Source organism: Mus caroli, chromosome 13, assembly GCF_900094665.2.
Source record: "Mus caroli chromosome 13, CAROLI_EIJ_v1.1, whole genome shotgun sequence".
Lineage (NCBI taxonomy): Eukaryota > Metazoa > Chordata > Mammalia > Rodentia > Muridae > Mus > Mus caroli.
In genome coordinates this window covers 19,439,451-19,462,789 of record NC_034582.1, presented here as the reverse complement: position 1 = coordinate 19,462,789, position 23,339 = coordinate 19,439,451, and the positions used below count along the sequence as shown (strand labels likewise).

Below are 23,339 nucleotides of genomic sequence, written 5' to 3'. Positions count from 1 at the left end.
GACTTCGGGGAACATTATTTTTAAAAAATCGGGCAAATCGATGTAGGGAATTTTGACATTTTTAGCTTTTTTTGAGGTGTAACAAACACAACTCCGCATCTGAGAGGACACTCCGCGGCTGCCAGCGAGGCGGGCTGGACAGCGCACCAATCACGGCGCAGCTCCGCCCTATATAAACGGGCGGGCGCAGCGCCGCGGCCCGAGTCCTGGCCAGTCCCTCTGCTTCCGGCTCGAGTTCTCTCTTCTCACACGCTTCGCCATGTCCGAGACCGCGCCTGCTGCGCCCGCTGCACCGGCCCCCGCCGAGAAGACACCCGTCAAGAAGAAGGCCCGCAAGGCCGCAGGTGGCGCGAAGCGCAAAACCTCCGGACCCCCGGTGTCCGAACTCATCACCAAGGCTGTGGCCGCCTCCAAGGAGCGCAGCGGCGTGTCCCTGGCCGCGCTCAAGAAGGCGCTGGCGGCCGCGGGGTACGATGTGGAGAAGAACAACAGCCGCATCAAGCTCGGCCTGAAGAGCCTGGTGAGCAAGGGCATCCTGGTGCAGACCAAGGGCACCGGCGCCTCCGGTTCCTTCAAACTCAACAAGAAGGCGGCTTCCGGTGAGGCTAAGCCCAAAGCAAAAAGGGCAGGCGCGGCCAAGGCGAAGAAGCCCGCGGGCGCAGCCAAGAAGCCCAAGAAGGCTGCGGGGACAGCCACCGCCAAGAAGAGCACCAAGAAGACTCCAAAGAAAGCGAAGAAGCCAGCTGCAGCTGCAGGAGCCAAAAAAGCTAAGAGCCCGAAGAAGGCAAAGGCGACTAAGGCTAAGAAGGCGCCCAAGAGCCCTGCCAAGGCGAAAACGGTAAAGCCCAAAGCGGCCAAACCAAAAACCTCCAAGCCTAAGGCAGCTAAGCCAAAGAAAACCGCAGCCAAGAAAAAGTAAATTTTCTTTGGCCAACTGCTTAGCCCAACAACCCAAAGGCTCTTTTCAGAGCCACCCACAACTCTCAGTAAAAGAGCTGTTGCACATTCAGAGGGGGTGTGGTTAGGGTGGGAACAACCTAGTGGGCTGAGCTTAGCAGAGGAGGCTGGGGATATGTGGGTGTGCGCAATGCTGTTAACTCTAGCGTAGCTATCTGAAGGCAAAGTTACTAGGTCTGTACATAATCTCGCGCGTGTGTGTGGTGGTGAGAAAGTTCATATCCCACAAGTGACCCTTAGAGACAATGGGAATGAGGTAGTTTACTCCCGGCTGCCACGTCGATATGCAGCTGAGAAGGGAGATAGAATAATTTAGAGATAGAATCTTAAGCATTGAGCGATTCAGTGCGTAAAGAGCAGGATCGATGTCCTGACAACCCCCACCCGCATCTCACCTCAGTTCTGACTGCTGAAATCAAGCATACAAACCCATCTAGAGTACTCTTTTTGTGTTTCCCCGTGTTTGATAGCGATCGTGCTTAAATAGGTTAGCTATAGCAGATTTGTGCAGTTTAATTCGTACGTCCCGATTGGTGAAAGCGAAGTGACAAGACAGCCAATGAGACAGTAGACCTTCAAGTGTCGTTTACGTTCCTGTTCGTGACGAAACACTAAAACTAACCCAATCCTGAAAGAAATCTTATTAACCTCATTTGAATACTGCGTAATGTAAAAGAATGTGGTGTACCTGGTGACGGAGTAGGTATTTTACCAAATGTTTAGTGTACCCATGGGAGGGAGTTAAATTTTACACAATCCCTGAGCTGGCGAAGTCCGAGCCTGCCCCATAGAAGGATTCTTAGAAGCTGCCATCAACAAACAGAAGGAGGGCAAGGAGCGCAAACGCTAATGAAAGGAGAGCTTCTGGCAAGTGTATAACGTGCTGAAGCAGGTGAGCCCCGACATGAGCATCTTATCCAAAGCCATGGGCATCAATTACATTTTAAAGCGCATTGCCTGCGTCGTGCCGCATTACAAAAAGCGAGTAACTGTCATATCTCAGTTGATCCAGACTGCGATTCTCCTGCATTGCCCAGGAAGCTGGCAAAGCACCAAGACTGTTACCAAGAAAACAAACCAAGTAGGTATTTTCACGAATGATTTCAAGGACTTTAAAGAGCCAGGAATTCTTTCAACAAATGAGTTGTCGTTGTTTCAAGTATCCTTAAACTTAAAACTATGCGTTTTTTTTTTTTCCTCAATCTGTTGGACATGTGGTCAAGAAGTATAGGCCAAATTAGCCCGGAATTTTCAATCCCTCCCAAGTGAAATTTATTCCCGTGTACTACCATGCCCGCCAGGGTTCTCATGCTTCAAACTTGTGTTTATGTGAACTCGGAGGTGTCCTGGAAATGAGGGTGATCGTAATGGTTTCAGGGAACCACACACTCACTGGCACATACATCCACATGGCATACAAGTTCAGAATAGTTAATTCGCTATCAATTATAGGTACTAAAATTAACTAAAGATGTTTTAAGCATGCAGCTTTTTATTCGTGTGCTTATGTATCCAAGTCCCTCTTCTAGAGACTGAACCGACCTTAGCGTCCCGAGATTGCCCTCCTTGAGCACAAATGAGCACTCTCAAACAATTTCATTTCAATTGGAGCTTTTGCTTTCTTCCTCATTCCAACCCACAACCTTTTCTTTCTATAAGGTATGTGTCTTATAGAAAAGGGGTTTAAGACAAGAGTTCCCACAGAAATGTGGTTGTTTGTAGATGCTTGCTTTGCAAGCAGGCCAGTTTCAATGTGACTGGATTTGCCACTGGCAGAGATTATGCTCTGGCAGAAGGAAAAGCAATCTGGGATGATCAGGTTCTCTGTTACTGTATCTTAAACAGTTACTTAGTTCACATCTTTGAGTAGCTTTCAACAAGTATGTGTCCTAGGTGCCCCTTGCCCATAGTGGTGGCGCACTCCTTACACCTGGAAAGCAGGAAGCAGGCTGAAGCCAGAAGGAGGAAAATCCAGGTCTGTCAGATGTAGCTGTGTCTTCACCAGGCAGACTGGCATCTTGTGCTTAGGGAAGAGATGATGGCAGAGAAAATAAATCAAGGAAATAGAGAGGCTGGGAAGTAGTGTGGCTAGGAGAAAAGCAAATACAGGTTTTTCAAAAATCTCAACATGGATCAGGTCGAATTTGAAGTATACTGGATAGGATGGAGGAAGCAGTGAATTTAGAACCTCACGAACTCACACCTTCACAAACAATAACAGGGTCATGTTGTGGGGATAGACTGTTGAATAATGACACATTTGATACCTCTATGGACAAAAAAAAAAAATCTTAATGATGTTTTCCTTTTACAAAATATGACACTACTCAGGTCAAGTGACATGGCCTGTGTGAAACCCCAAGATCTACAGCTGACTTTTGCCCTGCCTAAACTCTGGTACATAAGGTATTACTTTGACCTTCAAGTAGAGCCTTAAACAGCATCTTGAGCTAGTGATGTTGAGGCGCCAGACAAAAGATCTTTCTTCAGCAGAAAATGAAAGTTCACACTGCCAAGCACAACTACACCGAAAAGCTCAAGCTCTGAACTTGGCTCTGGATCAGGCTTACATTCCAGAATACAAATCAACAGATACAGTAGCTAAACTGGACATTTAATTAAGGTTTTGCTAAGGTACTCTTGTGTCTTGGAGCATGAGGGAGATCCAGTACTAATTACTTATTACTTTGCATTCTTCCAACTGTGCATCAGTGTATGAGGTAGAAACACTGGGATCATTGCTGAGAATTTTCTAAAGTTGATGGATTTTCAAGACAAGAAATAAATAAATGAAAATTATTACAAGATGCTCATCATGTTATGCTGACTCAAACTATAAGCTCTTAACAAATACAGTACTCATTGTCTGGTGGTCCTCTTCTGGCCTCCTGGGGTACACATGCAATGTACATATGTAAATATAGACATATGTATAAATCATACACATACAATAAAAATAATAAATTTCTCGAAAGGAAAGAAAGCCATAGGATGTGGTGGTGCAGGCCTTTAATCCCAGCCACCTAGGAGTCAGAAGCAGGCAGATCTCTATGAGTTTGGGAGACTGGTCTACAAATCAAGCCTGCAAAGACCACATAGAGAGAGAGAGAGAGAGAGAGAGCATGAAGGAAAGAAAAAGAAAAGCTAACATCATTGTCCTTTCCATAATAATGATTTGGGAGTTTTTAACTCAAAATATTTGCATGAATATGTGTTTAGCGTTTACTGAGTTGCAATTTCCTTCCATCTTTTAATTCTCAGTAATTAGTTATGAATTCTATCCTTTCTCTTTTGGCATCACATGAAATTACATGCTACATTTTCTTGACCTCTTTAAAGAAATAGAGTTGGAGTTCCTAATGTTGGCTCTCGCTTGCATTTATAAGACAGGTATTTTTTGTTCATGATGAGTTATTTAATTAAACTATGTCTTAATTAGATAAAATACATTTTTGTTAACATTTTACATGAATTCTTTCCAACTTATTTTCACATATGAATTTTTTCTTTGAGGGCTACCTTCCCTAGGTTTTGCCATTAAGATTATGACAGCTTCATAGTCTTGTTTATCTATTGCTATATGAAGAAAGAAGGAAAGGAAGAGAAGAGAGAGAGAGAGAAAGAGAGAGAGAGAAAGAAAGAAAGAAAGAAAGAAAGAAAGAAAGAAAGAAAGAAAGAGAGAGAGAGAGAAAGAAAGAAAGATAGAAAGAAAGAAGAGAGAGAGAGAGTGGAAGGAAGGAAGGAAGGAAGGAAGGAAGGAAGGAAGGAAGGAAGGAAGGAAGGAAGGAAGAAGTCCAAACAGGAATACTTAAATCAGTGAGTAACTATCATTTATTGTCTCCTGTGAGTCAAAAGTTAAGTGGGAGCTTAAACCAAATGGATCTCTCCTGAGGGTGAATCAGATTGAACCATTGACTGTGGTCATCCAAGAGCTTTGAAATATGGGAATGTTCCAAAGAGCTTCCACATTTACCATCCCGGGCTCTTTAGAAATCTCGTTGACCATCTTCAAAACAAAGAATTCCAGTATGGAAGGCTCTAACAAGAAGATTACTGATAATCCCAGCCACTCTGGTCTACATAGTATGTCCTTGTCTCAGGAAAAGAAAAGGGGGTGGGGGGTGGCAGAGGGGGAGTGGGGAGGAGCCAGGTGGATCTCTGTGAGTTCTAGGTCAGCCAGGTTCATATAGTAAAACCTTATCTTTAAAAGGAAAAAGGAAGGAAGGAAGGAAGGAAGGAAGGAAGGAAGGAAGGAAGGAAGGAAGGAAGGAAGGAAGGAAGGAAGGAAATAATGGAGGGAAAAGGCAGCTCAATCTAATGAATGAAATCACAGAAAGCAGAAAAGTGGAATGCGCAACATTTTGGTCACTGAAGTTGTAGCTCAGCGTCTAGCATACTTGACCAGCATGCATGAAGCCTTGAGTTTGACTCCTAGCATTACATAAATGGAGCATAGCAATGGATGCTGGCAAATCTGCTCTACACGGAATTCAAAGTTGCCTACTCTGACTTGTAAAAAATTGAATTAATTCGTCTGAGAAACTGCAAACTATAAAACAAATTTGCAAAAACTAATTGTTGGTATTGTCTAACATAGGTTTGACCAGTCTGCTCTTAAGAAATAAATGGTAATTAAAACAAGAAAATGCATACTTATAAGATAATTACATCTCAATACTGTAGCATGTAACATGATAAGAAAATAATATGGATTAACAAATTAATGGGTTTTATGAGATGGAGAGATGGCTCCGCAGTTAAGAGCACTGACTGCTCTTCTAGAGGTCCAGAGGTCCCAGCAACCACATGGTGGCTCACAACCATTTGCAATGGAGTCTGTTGACCTCTTCTGGTGTGTCTGAAGAGAGCAATAGTATTCTCATCTACATAAAATAAATAAATAAATAAATCTTTTAAAAATATAAATAAAAATTAAAAAATTAATGGGTTTTCAAGTTATGCAGAACGTGGAGGCAGTGACAGGAAGATCAATGTAACTTCAAGGCCAGTCTTGGTCTGCATAGGGAGTTCCAGGATAGCCAGGGAAATCAAAGCAAGAAAATAAAATAAAGCTAGACCCAAACTTAATTAATTTGTAAAGTATAAGACTAGTAATTGACAAAATTTTAAGTATAATATTGGAAACATAAGATAAAAAATTAAGAATTGGAAAAAAAGAGAAGAAACAAAATAGAAGATTTAGTCCTATAGAAGCACAAAGCAATGACCCTGTGATTGGCACGCTTGAGAGGTGGGGACAGGGGAATCAGGAACTCAGGATCGAAAGTTAATTCAAGTAGAGCTTGGATTACATAGTAAATACATGGCAAGAGCCTGTGTCCAATAAAGAAATGAATGAAAGGGAGCTGGAGAGATGGCTCAGCGGTTAAGAGCAATTCTGAAGGTCCTGAGTTCAAATCCCAGCCACCACATGGTGGCTCACTACCACCTGTAATGAGAGCTGACACCCTCTTCTGGTGTGTGTCTGAAGACAGCTACAGTGTACTTAGATATAAAAATAAATAAATCTTAAAAAGAAATGAATGAATGAAAGAATAGCTATTGTACACAAAGTTATAGAGCATTACAACAAAATAGCACATATTAAAAGCAGCCAAGACACAGTGCAGAATGGAAGATGCTTTCAAGCACATTGTCATCTCTGAGCAAGACAAGCAAGACAAAACCATGTGCCCTTCTGAAGAAAGTACAAGGGCTTGAGATAGAAGTGAATGCTATAATGGAGAATCCATGGTGTACTTCACCTGAGAACTTTGATGTCCCACTAACGTTCCTCATGGAAAGGAGCACATATTTGCATGGAGACATATATCTCATATACACTGAGATACATAGCAACACCCTCATTCAGCTGGATGGGTAGTTCATGGCCAAAGGCCAGAATCAAATCACTGTTGTTGGACCATACAAGGCAACACAGTGAGTAAAGGTTATGAGTTGATATGTGGATAGCCAGGTAGCTTACCAACAGGCCAGAGGCCAAGAGATGGAACAGCAGATCCAGAACAAACTACATTCAGGGCAGTCATGCAGCTCTGGCCAGTCTCCAGCTAACAGAATGAAAGGGGCCACCTGATCTTCTCTAGGAATCTAGAGTGTAAAGAAATCTTTCCCAGACTGAGAAATGGGTAAAGGATAGTAAAGACTTGAGTTGGTGCATATTCTGTCTCCCAATAAAACAACCTACTGAATGAAACAAAATAGATACATATTGATACATATTGACAGTCAGGGAAAACCACAGGACCTTGACTATGAAACTTGTTCCTAGGCCTCAATCTCCTGCAACCGAGTGAGTGCTTACACTGCTAAACTTCAATTTCTTTCTGTCCAAAGATAGACATGGCGCTGTCAATGTTTCCACCACAAGTGATACCAATAGACTGACCAGAGCAGTTCATGGTCACTGGGAAACAAGACAGCCTTCAAAGGTATGATTATTTGAATGAGAACACCCTCCATAGATTCATATTTGGTCCACAGTTGGTGCAACTGTTTAGGAAGTAATAATAAGTGTGGCCTTGTTAGAGGAGTTATGTCACTGGAGGTAGACTTTAAGGTTCAGAACTCTCCAGTCATGCCCCGTTAGCTTTCTCTGCCTCATTTATGGACCAATTTGTAACCCTCAGCTCTTCCTGCCACCATGCTTTTATTCCACCATCAGGGACTCTCTAACCCTTGAGTCGAGTTTTGAGTTGACTTGACTAGTTAAAATGTCTCCACCCCTGGGATAGCTTCTGATCAAAGGTGACATATCCTCTTACATCTCCGTGTTTATCTTCCTCTACTCAGATTCATGACAGTTAGTACTAATACACGGTGACTGATTGTCCCTAATACCCATCACCAAGACTACACATGACAAGACAAGCCAGAGGTAAAGGGATGTCACTTTTTTTAACAGTTAAGGCCCTTCCATACATAGACAAGGAAGTATTTGTAGGATGCCTTAATTAATTCATTTTAAATGCACACAGGCCTATGGCAACTGGGCTAGAGGACAAAGATGAGGTGTTAAATGGTTTAATTGTATGAATGATCCAAACTGCTCTGCTAGTGCTATTTTAAGGATTGAGATAACTCACAAATCTCTGGTTACTTAGCTGCTAGTTGGGGGATATTAGCCATTGCTTATGTTTTTCATTCCACTGACTTAAAATAAAGATGGAGAAGCTCTTTCAGATCACAAATTAAAGAAATTAAACAAGACGAATCAACTCTGTATAATTGGCACTAACACATGGGAATCAGAGGCACAAAGATGGCTGCAAGTCCAAGACCAACTGGTCTGCACAGTGACTTCCAGGTCAACCAGGGCTACTGAGAAAGAACCTTTCTCAAAAACAATAGCAGCCGGGCGTGGTGGCACACGCCTTTAATCCCAGCACTCGGGAGGCAGAGGCAGGCGGATTTCTGAGTTTGAGGCCAGCCTGGTCTACAAAGTGAGTTCCAGGACAGCCAGGGCTACACAGAGAAACCCTGTCTCGAAAAAAAAAAANAAAAAAAAAAAAAACAAATCAAAAACAATAGCAATGGGGGTGAAGGGGTAGGAGGTGTGTGTGATAGAGCATATCTATATCCCCAGCACCCAGCATGTTCAACATAGAAACAGGAAGGTCAAGAATGCAAAGTTAGCTTCATCTGTGTAGTGAATTCAAGGCCACCCTAGGCTACAAGAAGTGTCTAGAGGGGGAGAAATAAAGACACAAACAAAGAAACAAAGAAAAGTTGTAAGCTATGTGAATCCAACCCAAGAAGTTGAGTTGGGAACTTTGTCATGAAATCACATCATTCAAGAGTGTCTCTAACCAAGGGTGACTGGAGAGTTTATCTGTAAGTGTTGGAGGTAAATTGGAGCAGAGATTCCTGCTGAACCACTACACATGCACACATCAAACCGACCCTCTTCTCTTATAAGAAATAACAATGTTAATGGCAAATATGGTACCTAACAAATACACCCTTTCTTTAATGAGAAGAGAGGTGAATGCATAAAGTAACAGAAAATACAAAACTGCCCTAGACATTCTGAAATACAAAGGGGCAGAGCTGCCTGAGAATGTCTGACAGATCCCAGCCAACCCAATGCTTTCTGTTTAGCTACACACCGATTCTTCAAAAGGAGATACTTGCCTGGGGTAATGGAAGTAAGTAAACTGTCAGAGCTTTTCTGTTAGAGTTTTTTTTTTTTTGTTTGATTTGTGAAAATAGAATTTGCTTCTGTTATAGGCCTAATGACTAGGAAACCAGTTTACACCAGGCAGCCTTTGAAAGAGAAATCTGAATGAGCGATGGAGAAAGTCTGTAAATGGAATATTATAAATAATAACATCTGTGGGGAAATGAAGTTTGGTATTTATTGCTGATTGCCATCTTTCTTCCGTTGTAGAATGTGGGGCTGGCAATGGGAAGGACTATCTGCCTGCTGCATGCCTCTGGTTGCTTCTCAGGCATACTGGGACATGAGAGTGAGTGTGTCAACTTCCACTGACACAAAGGGCATAACATACCTTTCTGGTACAGACAGCACATCTTCTACATCAAACAAACCCTTAGGAACTGTGAACCAGTGCATGGTCACAGCCTCTGACACAGCAGCACTGTTGACACTCAGTGATCCACTTTTACAAATGGCTGGTCAGTGGTATCTTCTAACATAAGACAGCAATCAGTTCCCTGTCTTGTGATCTAAGACCAGACTAAAGTAAAAAGACAAAAAAGAATAGTGATAACACACACAAAGACAAGATACAAGGAATAACTGCCCCTTCAACAAGATATGTAGTTAGAGCCAGGCATGGTGGCAGAGATCTAACCCTAGCACTCAGGAGGCAGTGGCTGTCCCAGTGCTGTGCCTTTCTGCTCTCTTAACTTCCACCTTAGAAAACATAACCTTCTCCTTCTCTGTTCACTCCTCTTGGCAGCTGCCCAGATCTTCAGCTGGCCTGCCCTCTTGATTTCTCTAACAAAATTATCCTGGAGTCCCCTTCTCAGTACACTTTTAAAAGTTTTTTATGTAGGAGACTAAGATTGTGCTAAAGGCTGAGGAGATAACTCAATGGATACAGCTCTAATGGAGCAAGACTAAGCCCTGGAGTTTGGATTCCCAGAACCCATATAAAGCCCAGTAGCCATGATAACCCTTCTGTTATTCCAGCAGACACAAGGGAATCCCAGGGACACACTGAATAACTAGACTAGGCATCAGCAAATTCTGGGATCAGTAAGAGACATGTACCAATTCATAAATCAAAGAAGACACATGAAGTCAGCTTTGGGGTTCCATGTGCATGTGAACATTACTCCCACTCCCTTTGTAGACCATCTATCTGTGTACGCATCTATCCATTCATCCACCTACTTAGCTAGCTTCACATTTTCATGCGTGAGTGGACCAAGCCATTAAGCACTGTCGTGTCTATGCGGAATAACTCTGAAGGTAAGACAGCTTCAGTTTAACTAACTCATTTGAGAAGTAGCATCCTCATCAGAAGGAGTTGAAACATTCTCAAACTTGTTTGTGCCCCAAGTCATCTAAAGACTTTGAAGGCAAATTGCAAGTGAGTACCATCTGTACTTGGTGGTTTTGACTCCCTAAATTATCTTGTTGACGCCCTTGGTCTGGGCACCACATATCTTGAATACTTTGTTTTAATTGTCCCAACACATTACTACCAAATAACAAATATAGTTTTGAACTAGAGGTGGGAGATCCCCAAAGTGACAGACATTGTCCTACTGGAGCCAATGTGAAAGGGTGGTAGAAAATCTCTGTTCCTTTACACTGCCCTGCCACAAGTCTCATAGGCTCATGGCCACACTGTATAGTGAAGAGCTGCTTTCAGGGCTTTGAATTCTTACCACAATTCAACATTTCAGGTACCCTTCAGACAGCCTATACTCATGGGCCCAGCCACTGCTCCCTCGTGCTCCCACAGCCTGGAGAGCAAGCAATTCTGTAAACTCTGGTAGTCACAGAACATAAAGTCCAGGGGTCTCAACACTCCACTGAAGTCATTTACACATAAAAAGTTTAGGACACAGAACAGTGGACAAAGTACTTGCTTTGCATAGTGGTTTGCAAGCACTGTGAACTTAAGTTATATTCTCTAGAACTTAAAAAATGAAAAGCTGTGGATGATGCCATCCTGGCCTACTTGGTGGTGAATTCTAGACCAATGAGGGACCCTGTTCAAAAGATTAAATTAAACTAAAAATAAAAGGGTGGACAGTGTTTAAGAAAGAATACCCAAAGTCAACCTAGTCAAACCTACACACACACAATTTTTTATTAAAATAAAAAAGACCAGTTTGAAGAAGATTTTGGTCTTTTTTTCTCCTCTTCCTACTGTTTCTGGAAACTCAGCATGTAGAGAAAGAGAGAAGATGCAGGAAGAAAAAAAGAGCATCTATCCCAAGTCTCCTTGCTGAGAGAGCCTATCCCTATTGTGTAACAGTTTCCTCTGAGATTAAAATCTTCTCTCTGGCTGGTTAGCTTAGTTGGTTAGAATGTGGTGCTAGTAACACCAAGGCCATGGGTTTGATCCCCATATGGGCCAGTACACATATGGTTTTTTAGAGATTTCTTAGCAGTTAAAAGCATGGCCTGCTCTTCCAGAGGTCCTGAGTTCAATACCCAGCAACCACAAGGTGGCTCAAAACCATCTGTAATGGGATCTGATGCCCTCTTCTGGTATGTCTGAAGACAGCTACAGTGTACTTATATACATTAAATAAATAATACTTACAAAACAAAAAAAACAAAAAACAAAAACTACATTCTAACCTGCAGGAAGCTCCTTAAAGCAAGAACAGAACAACTTAAAATAGCTCCAGGAAGTCCCTGAAACTGACCAGATTCAATAGACTTCTTCCTACAAGAGTAAATTATAAAAGCTCTTTGACCAGGCAGACCAGACCTGCTGCCCAGAAAAATCAGAAACCAGATGAGCTGCCTAGAAGCTTAGACCAACTGAGGCATCTGGAAAGGACACTGCTCAAGCTGTGGCACCACCTGCAGGCTATGCAGTGTGCTCCAGCTTCCCAGATTTGTAAACCGTCCCCATGCTGGAGTGGCCTTCAGTGGTGCAACTGTCTTTCAGTCATTTCTTCTCCTGTAAGGAACTCCTCAGCCAGACACCTATAAATAACCCCAATAAAATCCATTGGTTCACCAAGTAGGACTTTGGTGATATCTGTACTATATTCTGTCATAGGCTTCCTATCTGGGCTGAGTAGATGTGTGGTGTGTTTCCTCCATGAAATGAGGAAATGAAAGCAATAAACTGATACTATAAAGGATTTACTAGTAAACTTGCTTAGAAAATGTTAAGTCACACAAAAGTAAAATGTAGCTAAAACAGCTTTGACTCTGCCCCGGCAGTCTAAGTAGGCTCACGGTAGCTGTCTTTTACTATGAAGCTGACAACCCAGTAGTTACTCAGTCCACTTAGATGGATGCCTGAGCAGTCCCAGTCTGGCACTGAAAATCTGGACGGTCTCTGGAGAGCTACTGGTCCTTACTAGGACAGAAGACTGGAAGCAATGGTTCAGTCACTGAAGGAAGCAGCAAAAGCAACAGGGCAAAGCAACTTGGCAAGAGATGAGCAACAGCTGAGTCATCTCCCTTTGCCCACACCCTTCTTATCTGTGATGCTAGCAGTCAGGGAGGCCCTTCCTAAATCAACGAGCGCTATTAGAATGGTTCTCAGTTGAAGCCTTCCACTCAACTCTAATTTGTGACAACGCGACATTAAAATCAACCATAACAATTCACTGCTCAACAATTAAATGTGTAAAGATATCACTTAAAAAACCAGAACCTTATGAATGCACAAATACCTACATATCAATTGCACACACACACACACACACACACACACATACATACACACACACATTTTAAATGTAATAAAAGTAAAGATTAAAAACCATCCAGGCATGGTTTTGCACACCTTTAGTTCTTTAATTCTTGGGAGGCAGAGGTAAACAGATATCTTGAATTTGACCCCTATAACCTCAGTTGAGGCATAAAGATTGCTGTGAGTTCCAAATTAGCCAGGGCTATAAACAGGGAAACTCTGTCTCTCAAAACAAAACACCCCGCCGGGCATGGGGGCGCACGCCTTTAATCCCAGCACTCAGGAGGCAGAGGCAGGCGGATTTCGGAGTTCGAGGCCAGCCTGGTCTACAGAGTGAGTGCCAGGACAGCCAGGGCTATACAGAGAAACCCTGTCTCGAAAAACCAAAAAAAAAAAAAAAAAAAAAAGAAAACAAAACACCCCACACCATAACCTCATCACCTAAGTCTTTTTATTTTATAATATAAAATACAATCCACTTTTTTGGGGTTTTTTGTTTGTTTGTTTGTTTTGTTTTTTGTTTTTGTTTTGTTTTGTTTTTTCAAGACAGGGTTTCTCTGTGTAGCACTGGCTGTCCTGGAACTCACTCTGTAGACCAGGCTGGCCTTGAACTCGGAAATCCGCCTGCCTCTGCCTCCCAAGTGCTGGGATTAAAGGCGTGAGCTGCCACTGCCTGGCTACTATTCACTTTTAACAGTCCCCCAAGTCCTTAAAACTCCAATGTCTTTGAAAATTTCAAAGTCTCTTAACTTTGTGACATAATTGCTATTCCAAGAGTGAATAACCAAGAAGAGTTAAAACCAGATCAAAGGAAAAGCAGACTGCAACAGTGTATAAAGTTCAGCATCCAATGTCTGGAACTCGCTCAGTATCTTCTGGGATCCAAAGGACTTGTGAAGTCCTAGTTCTCTGGCTCTTCCCTCAACCACAAACCCAGCTTGTCTCCAAGGCCCAGGCTGCTGTGCTGTTCTTGGTCATCATTCCACAGTCCTGGCATCTCCAATATGCTGGGATCCCCATTACAATTGAGGCTGCACCTTCACTAGTAGCTTTTTAGAGGATGAGGGACTCTCACAGTCTCACAGTGCCAACCTCAGCTGCTCTCCAGGACTCCTTGAATGCTGCAGTTTCTGCACCAGCAAAACAAGCACTTCTTACCCATCACCAAACTGAGCAGCCAGCTTGAGTGAGATGCAGTCTTGGCACACCCCCAGCCCATGGACCACACACAGCCTCTGTGTACTAACCTTGAGGAAATACTTTGCAGAACATTTCGTCTCAATGATGCTGGTCTTTTGTTAACCTCAGCTGGTGTTTTCAGCCTGTCCTAGTTAGGGGTGTTATAGCTGTGATCAAATACAGGTGATTAAGCTCTGAATGCTAAACAGCTTTTCTAGCCCCAAATACTAAATGCTTCTAAAAATCCTTCCAAAAACAACATGGTAGACCTGTCATAGCAATCCTCCACTCCTAGTACCGATTTCTGTCTTAGTTTCTCTCAATTGCTGTGATAAAATACTGTCATAAGAGTTTCTATGGTGATAAAACACCATAACCAAACCAATTGAGGGAGGAAAGGTTTTATTTCAGCTCACACTGCCAGGTCCATTGGAGAGGGAAGTGTGGGGAGGAACTCACACCAGGAAGGAACCTGGAGGCAAGAACATATCCAAAAGCCATGAATGAATACTGCTTACTGGCTTGCTCTTCATGACTTGCTTGGCTCAGTTTGGTTTTTTGTTTTTTGCTTTTTGGTTTGTTGTTGTTGTTTGTTTTTTGTTTTTTAAATTCAACCCAAGACCACCACAGTAGGTTGGGCTTTCCCATATCAATTAACCAAAAAAAAAAAAAAAAATGCCCTAATGGACTTGTCTACAGTCCAATCTCATGGAAGCATTTTCTCAATTGAGGTTGCCTCTTCCTAAATGGCCTTAGCTTGTGACAAGTTGGAAAAAAAACTAATGAGCATACACACACACACACACACATACACAGAGAGAGAGAGAGAGAGAGAGAATTATTTCCCACTTCAATGATCATTTTTAAAAATTTAACTTCTGTGTTGTCATAAGCATATTCTGCAAGAAACCTTGATGGAAGAGATGAACACGGTGTGCATTTCCATACTTTCAAATGTCACTGAAATCCAAATTCACAAACTATATTGGTTTCATCTACTACAATTTGCCAAGAATTCCTGGCCATTCACAAACATGTAACTTTGATATTAACTCTCAAACTACACACACTACCCCTTAAGGGTCTGTGCAATGAGGCAATATGGGCAAAAACTAGGAATTTAATCTCTCCGTTGGGTTTTGTTCAGAGGGCTAGCAGTTTGAGAAGGCAGTGGGTTATATCTTATGGTTACCCAGTAGAATGTTTAAGATTGATCGCAAAGCCAGCCAATCATTTTGAACCTTAGCCTTGCCCGTCTGGTCAGGGGGTAATTACTGACTGAGTTTCATGGTTTGGGTGCTTTCTGCCTTGTCACCTTTTGCTGTAGTAAGAGGAAAGGAGAATTCACACACACCAAGGCCCTGAGTCCTGCAATACTGCTGACCCAGTCATTTTGATGACAGCTAGAGTGACATGGAACACGGGACAAACAAGCCATTTGCCATATGCTCATGGAGTTTCCTTCCTGTAAAGTACAAATGTATTATTATAACATAGAATGTGCAGGGCCCACATGAAAGTGACAGGTTAGTGGAAGCTGTCACCATCACAGTATTAGGGGTCCCCTCCATGTGGATTCCAGGTGCATCTACTGTAGGTCTGTTGTGTTAAATAAATCCTGGGGCCAGACTTTTCTGGTGTGGTTTAGTATTCCCGTGTACTTATGTATGGCCAGCCTACTGTGCTAGGTTTATGGATAAAGGCTGTTGACTCTTGGGAGTAAACTGATTCTTAGTCTGTTCCTCTTGGGTGCTGCTGGACAGATGGTACTGTTTGTTTCTTTACAAACCCAATAAGATGCAGTCATCCGGTCTCTGTATTTTCACTCTAACTGGAATCGCCCAGCACAAAGCATGGCCCGAAAGCCACTCTTTTACACAAAGCACAGAACCAGACACTGCCTGACAGGAACAAGAGCCCATATCAGTTAGGCACAGGAGATATGGCAAAATTTTTTTACATTCACAAAAGTGTTATAATTCCTTGTAAAATAAAAGGGAACAGGATAGAGAGATGACTCAGAGGTCAAAAGCAACTATCGCTCTTACAAAGGACCTAGGTTCTGTGTCCAGAACCTACATAGTTGGTAACAGCTATCTGTGCCTTCACTTGCAGAGGATCTGACATCGTGTTCTGGCTTTTGTAAGCAGCAGACACATACAAGGTACATGTACATACATATAAGCAAAATATCCCTGAGTGTAGAATGAAAAATTAATTTAAAAATAAGAGAAAATTTAAAATTGAGGTCAAAGAAAATATTCTAATAGCTGCACTCATCTTCCTTTAATTCTGATACCACTATTATTTTTAATAGATGAAGGGACACACAAAGGCAGAAGTGCATAGGATCCACAGTACATAGTGTAGGCATGAGCGTGCACAGCAGACAACATTCCAGATCCTCTTTTTTGCTTGTTCATTTTCCTGTATCCTATAGAGAGTAAGCGGCAGCGAGCGTGCTGATCCAGCCGGATTAGCTCAGAGTCCTTGTTGTAATCATTACGCTGAGGACATCATCACCCTAAGGAATTCATTAATCCAAAGAACAGGTTAAAGCAAACAGCAACAACAAAACAACTTGGGCAGGCAAAATGACTCAACAGATACAGGAGGTTCCCCATCAAGCTTGACTACTGAAGGGCAGAGCCTAGGATCCACACCGTGCAAAGGGAGGACAACCAGCTGACAGTTGCCCTCCAACCTGCACACAAACACACTAAACTAGTGAGTGGAACTGTTTTAAAAGTGAGCCTTGCTTCTCACAAGATAGTGAAATTTCGGCTTTTCTCCCCATAAGCACCCACTGGCATCCATGATGAGCAGGTGTCCCTCACTCTACAGGACAGGGCCACACTCATTCAACTGCCCCACTCCCATCGGGGCTGTTTCAGTTCACCCATTTCCTCAGAGCAGAAGCATGGCCATCCCATGCTTATGGCCATATGGAACACAGGTGACCTTGGCCCAGAAATCATGATAACAAAGTAAACAACAGGTATAACTAGGCCTTTGCTGATGAGACTGTATGAACTCCATAGCAGAAGGAGCGGGCAAAGGTGATAAGGACCCTCAACTGGGAATTCAGCCACCTTTCCCACCTGTTTCTCAGCTGTCTCCAGCCAGAGCCCAGAGGAGACAGAGAGGTAACTGAGAAAGGGATTCCATGACACAGCTTCCAATGAGACCATCCACCAGGCGGCATGGGATTTCTCACAGGTGTGGCTACTTTTGAATGAACTACCTCCCTGTGAGTCTCCTCTCACTTTTGTTCCTGCACATGACATCAGCGAATTTGTTTCACGGAACTGTGTAACCCAGCCCGGGGGGTTCAATTTAAGTTAGAGCAAAACCAAAGTAAACACACTCGAGAATAAAAGAGTGAAGAAAGATTTATCTACAGTAGGCAGGGAGAACCCAGAAATCATTCTCAGAGCAATGGCCTCTCAAGACAAAGGAAGCATGGGGATTTTGTTCATGGAGCATATCTATATTTATAGAGGGCTTGGCCCATCTCTGAGCATGATCCATTTAAGGGCATGGCAATTAAAGTAATGGACAGGAATGCTTCAGGCTGGGCTCGCTTCACACCATAAAGCTTTAGCTGAAAATAAAAGATAGGAGTCTGAAGATGGATGAGCAGAAATGCATGTACTTGCAGGTGCCACCTCAGTGACAACAGTGACATATGGTCACCGTAACCAAGCCAGACCACCAAGCTCCTGCTGCGGTGGCTGCTGCTGCGGCTGCGGCTTCTTCTCCTCCTCCTCCTCCTCCTCCTCCTCCTCCTCACCCTCCTTCTTCTTTTTAAATTGGATTGCTCTCTTGTATGTTAATAAACCCCTTTCGTGCAGAATCTTGCAGGACATAAGAGAGTGTTGGATACCCTAAAAAAAAGAATTTTGGAGGGTTACTGGCCTCCATGTGGGTGGTGGAAACTGAACACATACCTTTTCAAGAGCAACAAGTGCTCAACTGCTGAGAGGCCGCTTTCTTTTACTTTCTTCTTCTCTTCTTTTCTTTTCTTCTTCTTCTTCTTCTTCTTCTTCTTCTTCTTCTTCTTCTTCTTCTTCTTCTTCTTCTTCTCCTCCTCCTCCCCCTCCTCCTCCTCCTCCTCCTTCTCTTCCTTCCTCCACCTCTTCCTCCTCTCCCTCCTCCTTCTCTTTCTCTTCTTCCTTCTCTTTTTCTATCACCATCTTAACCATTTTGGTTCATTAGTAGCAATTTTACTGTTTAAACTCTCTACTACAGACCCACAGAAGTTTAACACAAAATTGACTCTTTAGGTTGTTTGAGAAGGTATAGACATGTTATCATAGTCATCACAATGTAACCATAACAAAATATACCTATATGTGGAAATGGGTCTTGTGTAATTCACTTTAAAGTCTTCAGTGTGTTTCACATCTATCTAGAATGCTTATTCTGGGAACTAAAATCTTCACATTGCTATGAAGACAGGAATGACATTCCAGTTTTGTTTTGTTTTTTTTCAAATAGGTAATTTCTCATGTACACCTTCATGCCTGTGAACTCAGTTGAGGTCTTGTTAAACCAACTTGTTTATAGATTCTTATTTGCTATCATTGATAAATGCACTATCTTCAATACCAAATACGGAGCTAAATATAGCTGGCTTGGCGGTAGAGCCCTTGTGTGCAGCTCAGAGTGCAATTCCCAGAACAAGATTGGTTTGCTTTATTTCATCATCTGCTTACATCCTGTCTGGTTTGCCAGGCTCTGCCTGGCTGTATCCAGGATAGCATCAAGAACCTCTTGTCTTTCTTCCCAGTCTCTGGGAAGTCTCCCCAAATTGTACTACTGTCCCTCGCTTGTCCTGGGAGCCTCCTCCTCTGTGTCCCAGAGGTGCCCTAGGATGTCCTCCATCAGTGTCTCACAGTGGCAGCTTTAGCAAGGGTTGATTTGGTTTGGTTGGTTGTTTTATTGGTTTTTGGAACAAATCCTACATAATATTTTTTAACTGAATTGTTTGTTTCTGTTTCTTTTTTTTTTTTCTTATTTTAAGTAGATCTACTTTAACATGCACACTAGCCATAAAATAATATGTAACTCTCTTTCTTGTCTCTCTTTCTTCTTTCCTCTTATTTATTTTTTTTAAGTGCTTTCCCCTGGTTTTCTTCATTTTGGGTAATGAGATTACACAATTTAAAAGTAGGGAAATAAGTGCTACTGTTCTTTTGAAACAAGTTCTGTAAAATAATGATCAAGCCTTTTAAATTGACCAAAATTTGTCAGATCAAATAAGGTTGCGCATTGCCATGGATGGCGGGGTGCCCTGAATGAGCCCTAATTTCTGACGGTTGTCTCTATTCAGTCACTTAATGATTTTCTTCTTTTCTCAAATATCATCATGTTCTATTTTTAAATTTTTTAAAGCTGCCCATAGAACTCTCTTCGGGTTCTGCACTTTGCTTGTGCTCCAGGTCTTTATTGTTATTTGGAACCGGAAGTCAGTATGTAACCCAGGCTGGACCTGAACACCCAATCGACCTGGCTCAGCCTCCCAAGTGCTGAGATGACAGGCATGTGCCACGATGCTTTGTGTCTTGTGACTTCTTAAAGCTTCTATCTGGTAGTTACTTTCCCTTCTTAATTACATTACAATTACACACACACACACACACACACACACACACACACACACATGTATAAACCTTTCTCAAAGAAAATTTTTGACTTGCAGATAATTTCCATTTTTTATAATTAATTCCTGATCTTTTAAAATTTATTTTTAAATGCACTAGGCCGGGTGATAAAGACCAGTAAACTGGGCTACTTACAGGCTGGGTCAGGATGATTATAAGGTCAAGATTTATAATCTTATAGAGTGAGTTCAAGGCCAGTCTGGAAGACTTAGTGAGACCTTCTCTAAAGACTAAAAAGAAGGGAGGCTAGAAAAATAGCTCAGCGGGAATACATTTATCTAGCATGTCTGAGACCCTGGGTTTAATCTCCAGTATTAGTGTGATGGTTTGTATATGCTTGGACCAGAGAGTGGCACCATCTGAAGGTGTGGCCTGGTTGGAATAGGTGTGTCACTGTGCTGTGGGTGAGGGCTTAAGACTCTCACCCCAGTTGCCTGGAAGTCAGTCTTCCACTAGCAGCCTTTGGAGAAACTGAGGCTTGGCACTGTAAGAGGTCATGGAAGGCCATTGGAGAAGGTGAAGCCTCAGCTGTAGTTGATGGCCCAGGACTGAAGGGGTCATGCAAAGGATTTGAGGCTTGGCACCATGAAGAGAGCCTATGAGAGGCTATTGGTGAAGCCTAGTTGGAGTGGAACACCCCATTGTATTGGAGATGTCAGTACCATGGGATGATCACCAAGAACAGCAGCCGTAGTGGAGTGGATCAACCTGAGCNTAGAGTGCTACAGAGGNCANAGNTGGANAAGTGATGCCAGCCCTTAGGAGGAGTCCAAAAGATCAAGTGGAATCCCAGACACTGAAACAAGAAACTGTAACATTGAAATTGCCTTGGAGACTCAAAGATGTTAAAGATGCCAGAGCCATGGGATACATGCTGAGGAAAGCTGCTAACAGGGAGTGGAACTAGCCTAGGAGAAAGCAGTTTGTTGCAGTCAACAAAGATGTCCACTTTGACATCAGCCATGGAGATGCAGAGTTTGGAATTTGCTCAGCTGGTTTCCTGCCTTGCTTTGGGGATTACAGTTAATTAGTTGGATGAATCTCAGAAAAGACCTTGAATTTTGGACTTTTAACATTGTTGAGACTGCTATAGACTATGAGGACTTTGAAAGTTGGACTAAATGCACTTTGCATTATACTATGTTTAAGTATGTCCCCCATAGACTCATGTTTTTGAACAAATCTATGAGGGCCAGGGAGTGGAATGTGATGGTTTGTATGTGCTTGGACCAGGGAGTGGCACCATCTGAAGGTGTGGCCTGGTTGGAATAGGTGTGTCACTGTGGGTGTGGGCTTAAGACTCTCACCCCAGTTGCCTGGAAGTCAGTCTTCCACTAGCAGCCTTTGGATGAAGACGTAGAACTCTCAGCTCTGCCTGCACCATGCCTGCCTAGATACTGCCATGCTCCCACCTTGATGATAATGTACTGAACCTCTGAACCTGTAAGCCAGCCCCAATTAAATGTTTTTTTTATAAGACTTGCCTTGGTCATGGTGTCTATTCACAGCATTAAAACCCTGACTAAGACAACTAGAAAATAAATTAATAAAATAAAATTTTTCTCCCTTGTTTCACTTTACTCTGGCTTCTTTGCTATCCTGTATGCTTTATATGTCTCTGCTGGAGTTGCTCTTTAATTAGATTGTAAAAAAAGTACAGTGTATATGATGCTAATTCTTTACTATCTATTGTGCTATTTTTTTCTGAAGTCAAGATCAAATTATTCAAGTTATGTTGTGTGTACTTCAAAGCATTATTCTCTGTGTCTTAGAGTTTTACTGCTGTGAACAGATACCATGACCAAGGTAACTCTTATAAGGACAACATTTAATTGGGGCTGGCTCATAGGTTCAGAAGTTCAGTCCATTTTCATCAAGGTGGAAACATGGTAGCATCCAGGCAGGCACGGTAAAGGAGGAGCTGTGAGTTCTACATCTTCATCTGAAAGCTATCAGAATATTGGCTTCCAGGCAGCTAGGATGAGGTCTTAAAGCCTACACCCACAGTGACACACCTACTCCAATAAGGCCACACCTTCTAATAGTGCCACTCCCTGGGCCAAGCGTATACAAACCTCGACACTCTGTATCATAGCTTGTCTGTTGTGTTTAAATCTTCTCTAATCTTAGATGCAGTTCATTACCTGTTACAGTAATCTCTAAGGGTAATATGTTGAAAGGTTACCCCACAACAGAAAGTATAAAATCACTTTTTTGGCATATTTTGTTTTATTTTGTGTATGCATGCATGTGACAGAGTGAAGGCCCATTAGAAGGCAGATAGAAAGCTGGGCAAGGGTTTCTGGAGTGGTCTTCCTCCTTTGATGTGGGCTGGCTCTGGAACAAACATTTTGGAAGAAGGTAAGGAAAACGGGAGGACCCAGGAGACTTTCGAAGGCCTAATATGCATCCCAGCCAATGTGATTTGCAACTCCACATTTTTTTCTCACAACCTTGATGAAGCTTTTATCCCCCAGCCCCTTTTTGCCTTTTTAAATTTTCTTCCTTTTCTCCTCTTCTGCCTCCTCCTCCTCCTTCTTTCATTTTTTCTGCATTTATCCAAGACAATAAATTATTTGTGAATCCTAATACCATGTGGATCCCAGAGATGGGAATCAATCAAGGAGGAGAGCTTGGCAGCAAATGCCTTTGCTTGCAGAGCCATCTTGCCAGCCTCTGAAACTGTCCTTTTACAAACCCTGCCAGTCTCCTGCAGCGTCATGGTTAGGCGCATGTTGCACATTATTGCTGGATCATTTCTGCTTGCTCCTGTTCAAATTGCCCCTTTGTATTTACTTAAACCCCTATTAAGTCATTAGTTTATGGATTCTGAGAATTTCAATCTCTGAAATTCTTTGCTTGTCTGGGGAAGTGTGCAGAAATTTCTGTTGATGACCAATGGATGCTCCAGGCTGTCTGTTTTTCTCTTTGACATCATGAAATTTATTTTTAACCTTATATTTCAACAACCAGAGTCCTTGAGGATGAGTCTGTCACATAAAAGGCACACGATAAACAGTAGTTCAATAAACGACTTGCCTACACCTAAACAATTTAACAACAACAATTATTATAATCAAAGGTTGCCAACTGGACTGAAAAACATAGCTGATAGCCTAAAAAAGCGGTTTGCCTTTGGAAACCACTAGGTGGCGCTGCGAGGCTGCATAATTTTACTACCAGGGCCCTTGAAACTCCACTATAGAGTTTGGATCCAGCTTCTTCCTCTGTCCTCTGCCAGTTGTATAGACAAACAGACTCTGAATTTACCCTTGATCCGAGTGTAGGCATCTTCGTTCTGAAAAACAAAAACAAAACAACAACAACAACCGGCAACTTTTTTCTCCAGCAGTCAAAAATGAACTCTTAAATCTCAAATCTCTTGGTGACATTTACCCGGAAGTCCCTAGCCTTTATGTTCATTACCATATTTAGGTCTTAAGTCTGTGTTGTTCTGTGGCATTTCAAGGATTTCTGTTGTTATATAATTGTTTATTGTTTTTTAAGCAGGCAAGGATGGGTTTGGGGGATGGTGAAGATTTTCAGAGTATCTGGTCTTCCTCTCTAAATTAAAATCCTTACCGTAGCCGGGCGTGGTGGCGCACGCCTTCAATCCCAGCACTCGGGAGGCAGAGGCAGGCGGATTTCTGAGTTC

At 42.5% G+C, this 23,339-nt stretch overlaps 2 protein-coding genes and 1 non-coding gene across 4 annotated transcripts in view; all 3 read left to right on the top strand.

Moving 5' to 3' along the window:
• The first annotated feature begins 204 nt into the window (after positions 1-204).
• LOC110308095 (histone H1.4) lies at positions 205-2,137 on the top strand. The gene has a single exon (XM_021180447.1). The coding sequence runs from the start codon at positions 260-262 to the stop codon at positions 917-919; it is 660 nt and encodes a 219-aa protein (XP_021036106.1). The 5' UTR covers positions 205-259; the 3' UTR covers positions 920-2,137.
• LOC110308105 (histone H2B type 1) overlaps positions 1,644-23,339 on the top strand; it is a 46,576-nt gene continuing 24,880 nt past the window's right edge. The window contains exon 1 of one of the 2 annotated variants that reach the window (XM_021180459.2): positions 1,644-1,849. The gene's annotated coding sequence lies outside the window, so the exon portion shown is untranslated. The remainder of the gene's footprint in view (positions 1,850-23,339) is intronic. The other variant, XM_021180458.2, reaches the window with a different exon arrangement.
• Positions 11,464-11,537, top strand: Trnat-agu. The gene has a single exon. It is a non-coding gene; the product is annotated as a tRNA-Thr (tRNA).

What these genes read in the sequence shown, in the direction of transcription:
- LOC110308095 (XM_021180447.1), top strand. Translation starts at nt 260, where the DNA reads ATGTCCGAGACCGCGCCTGCTGCGCCCGCTGCACCGGCCCCCGCCGAG.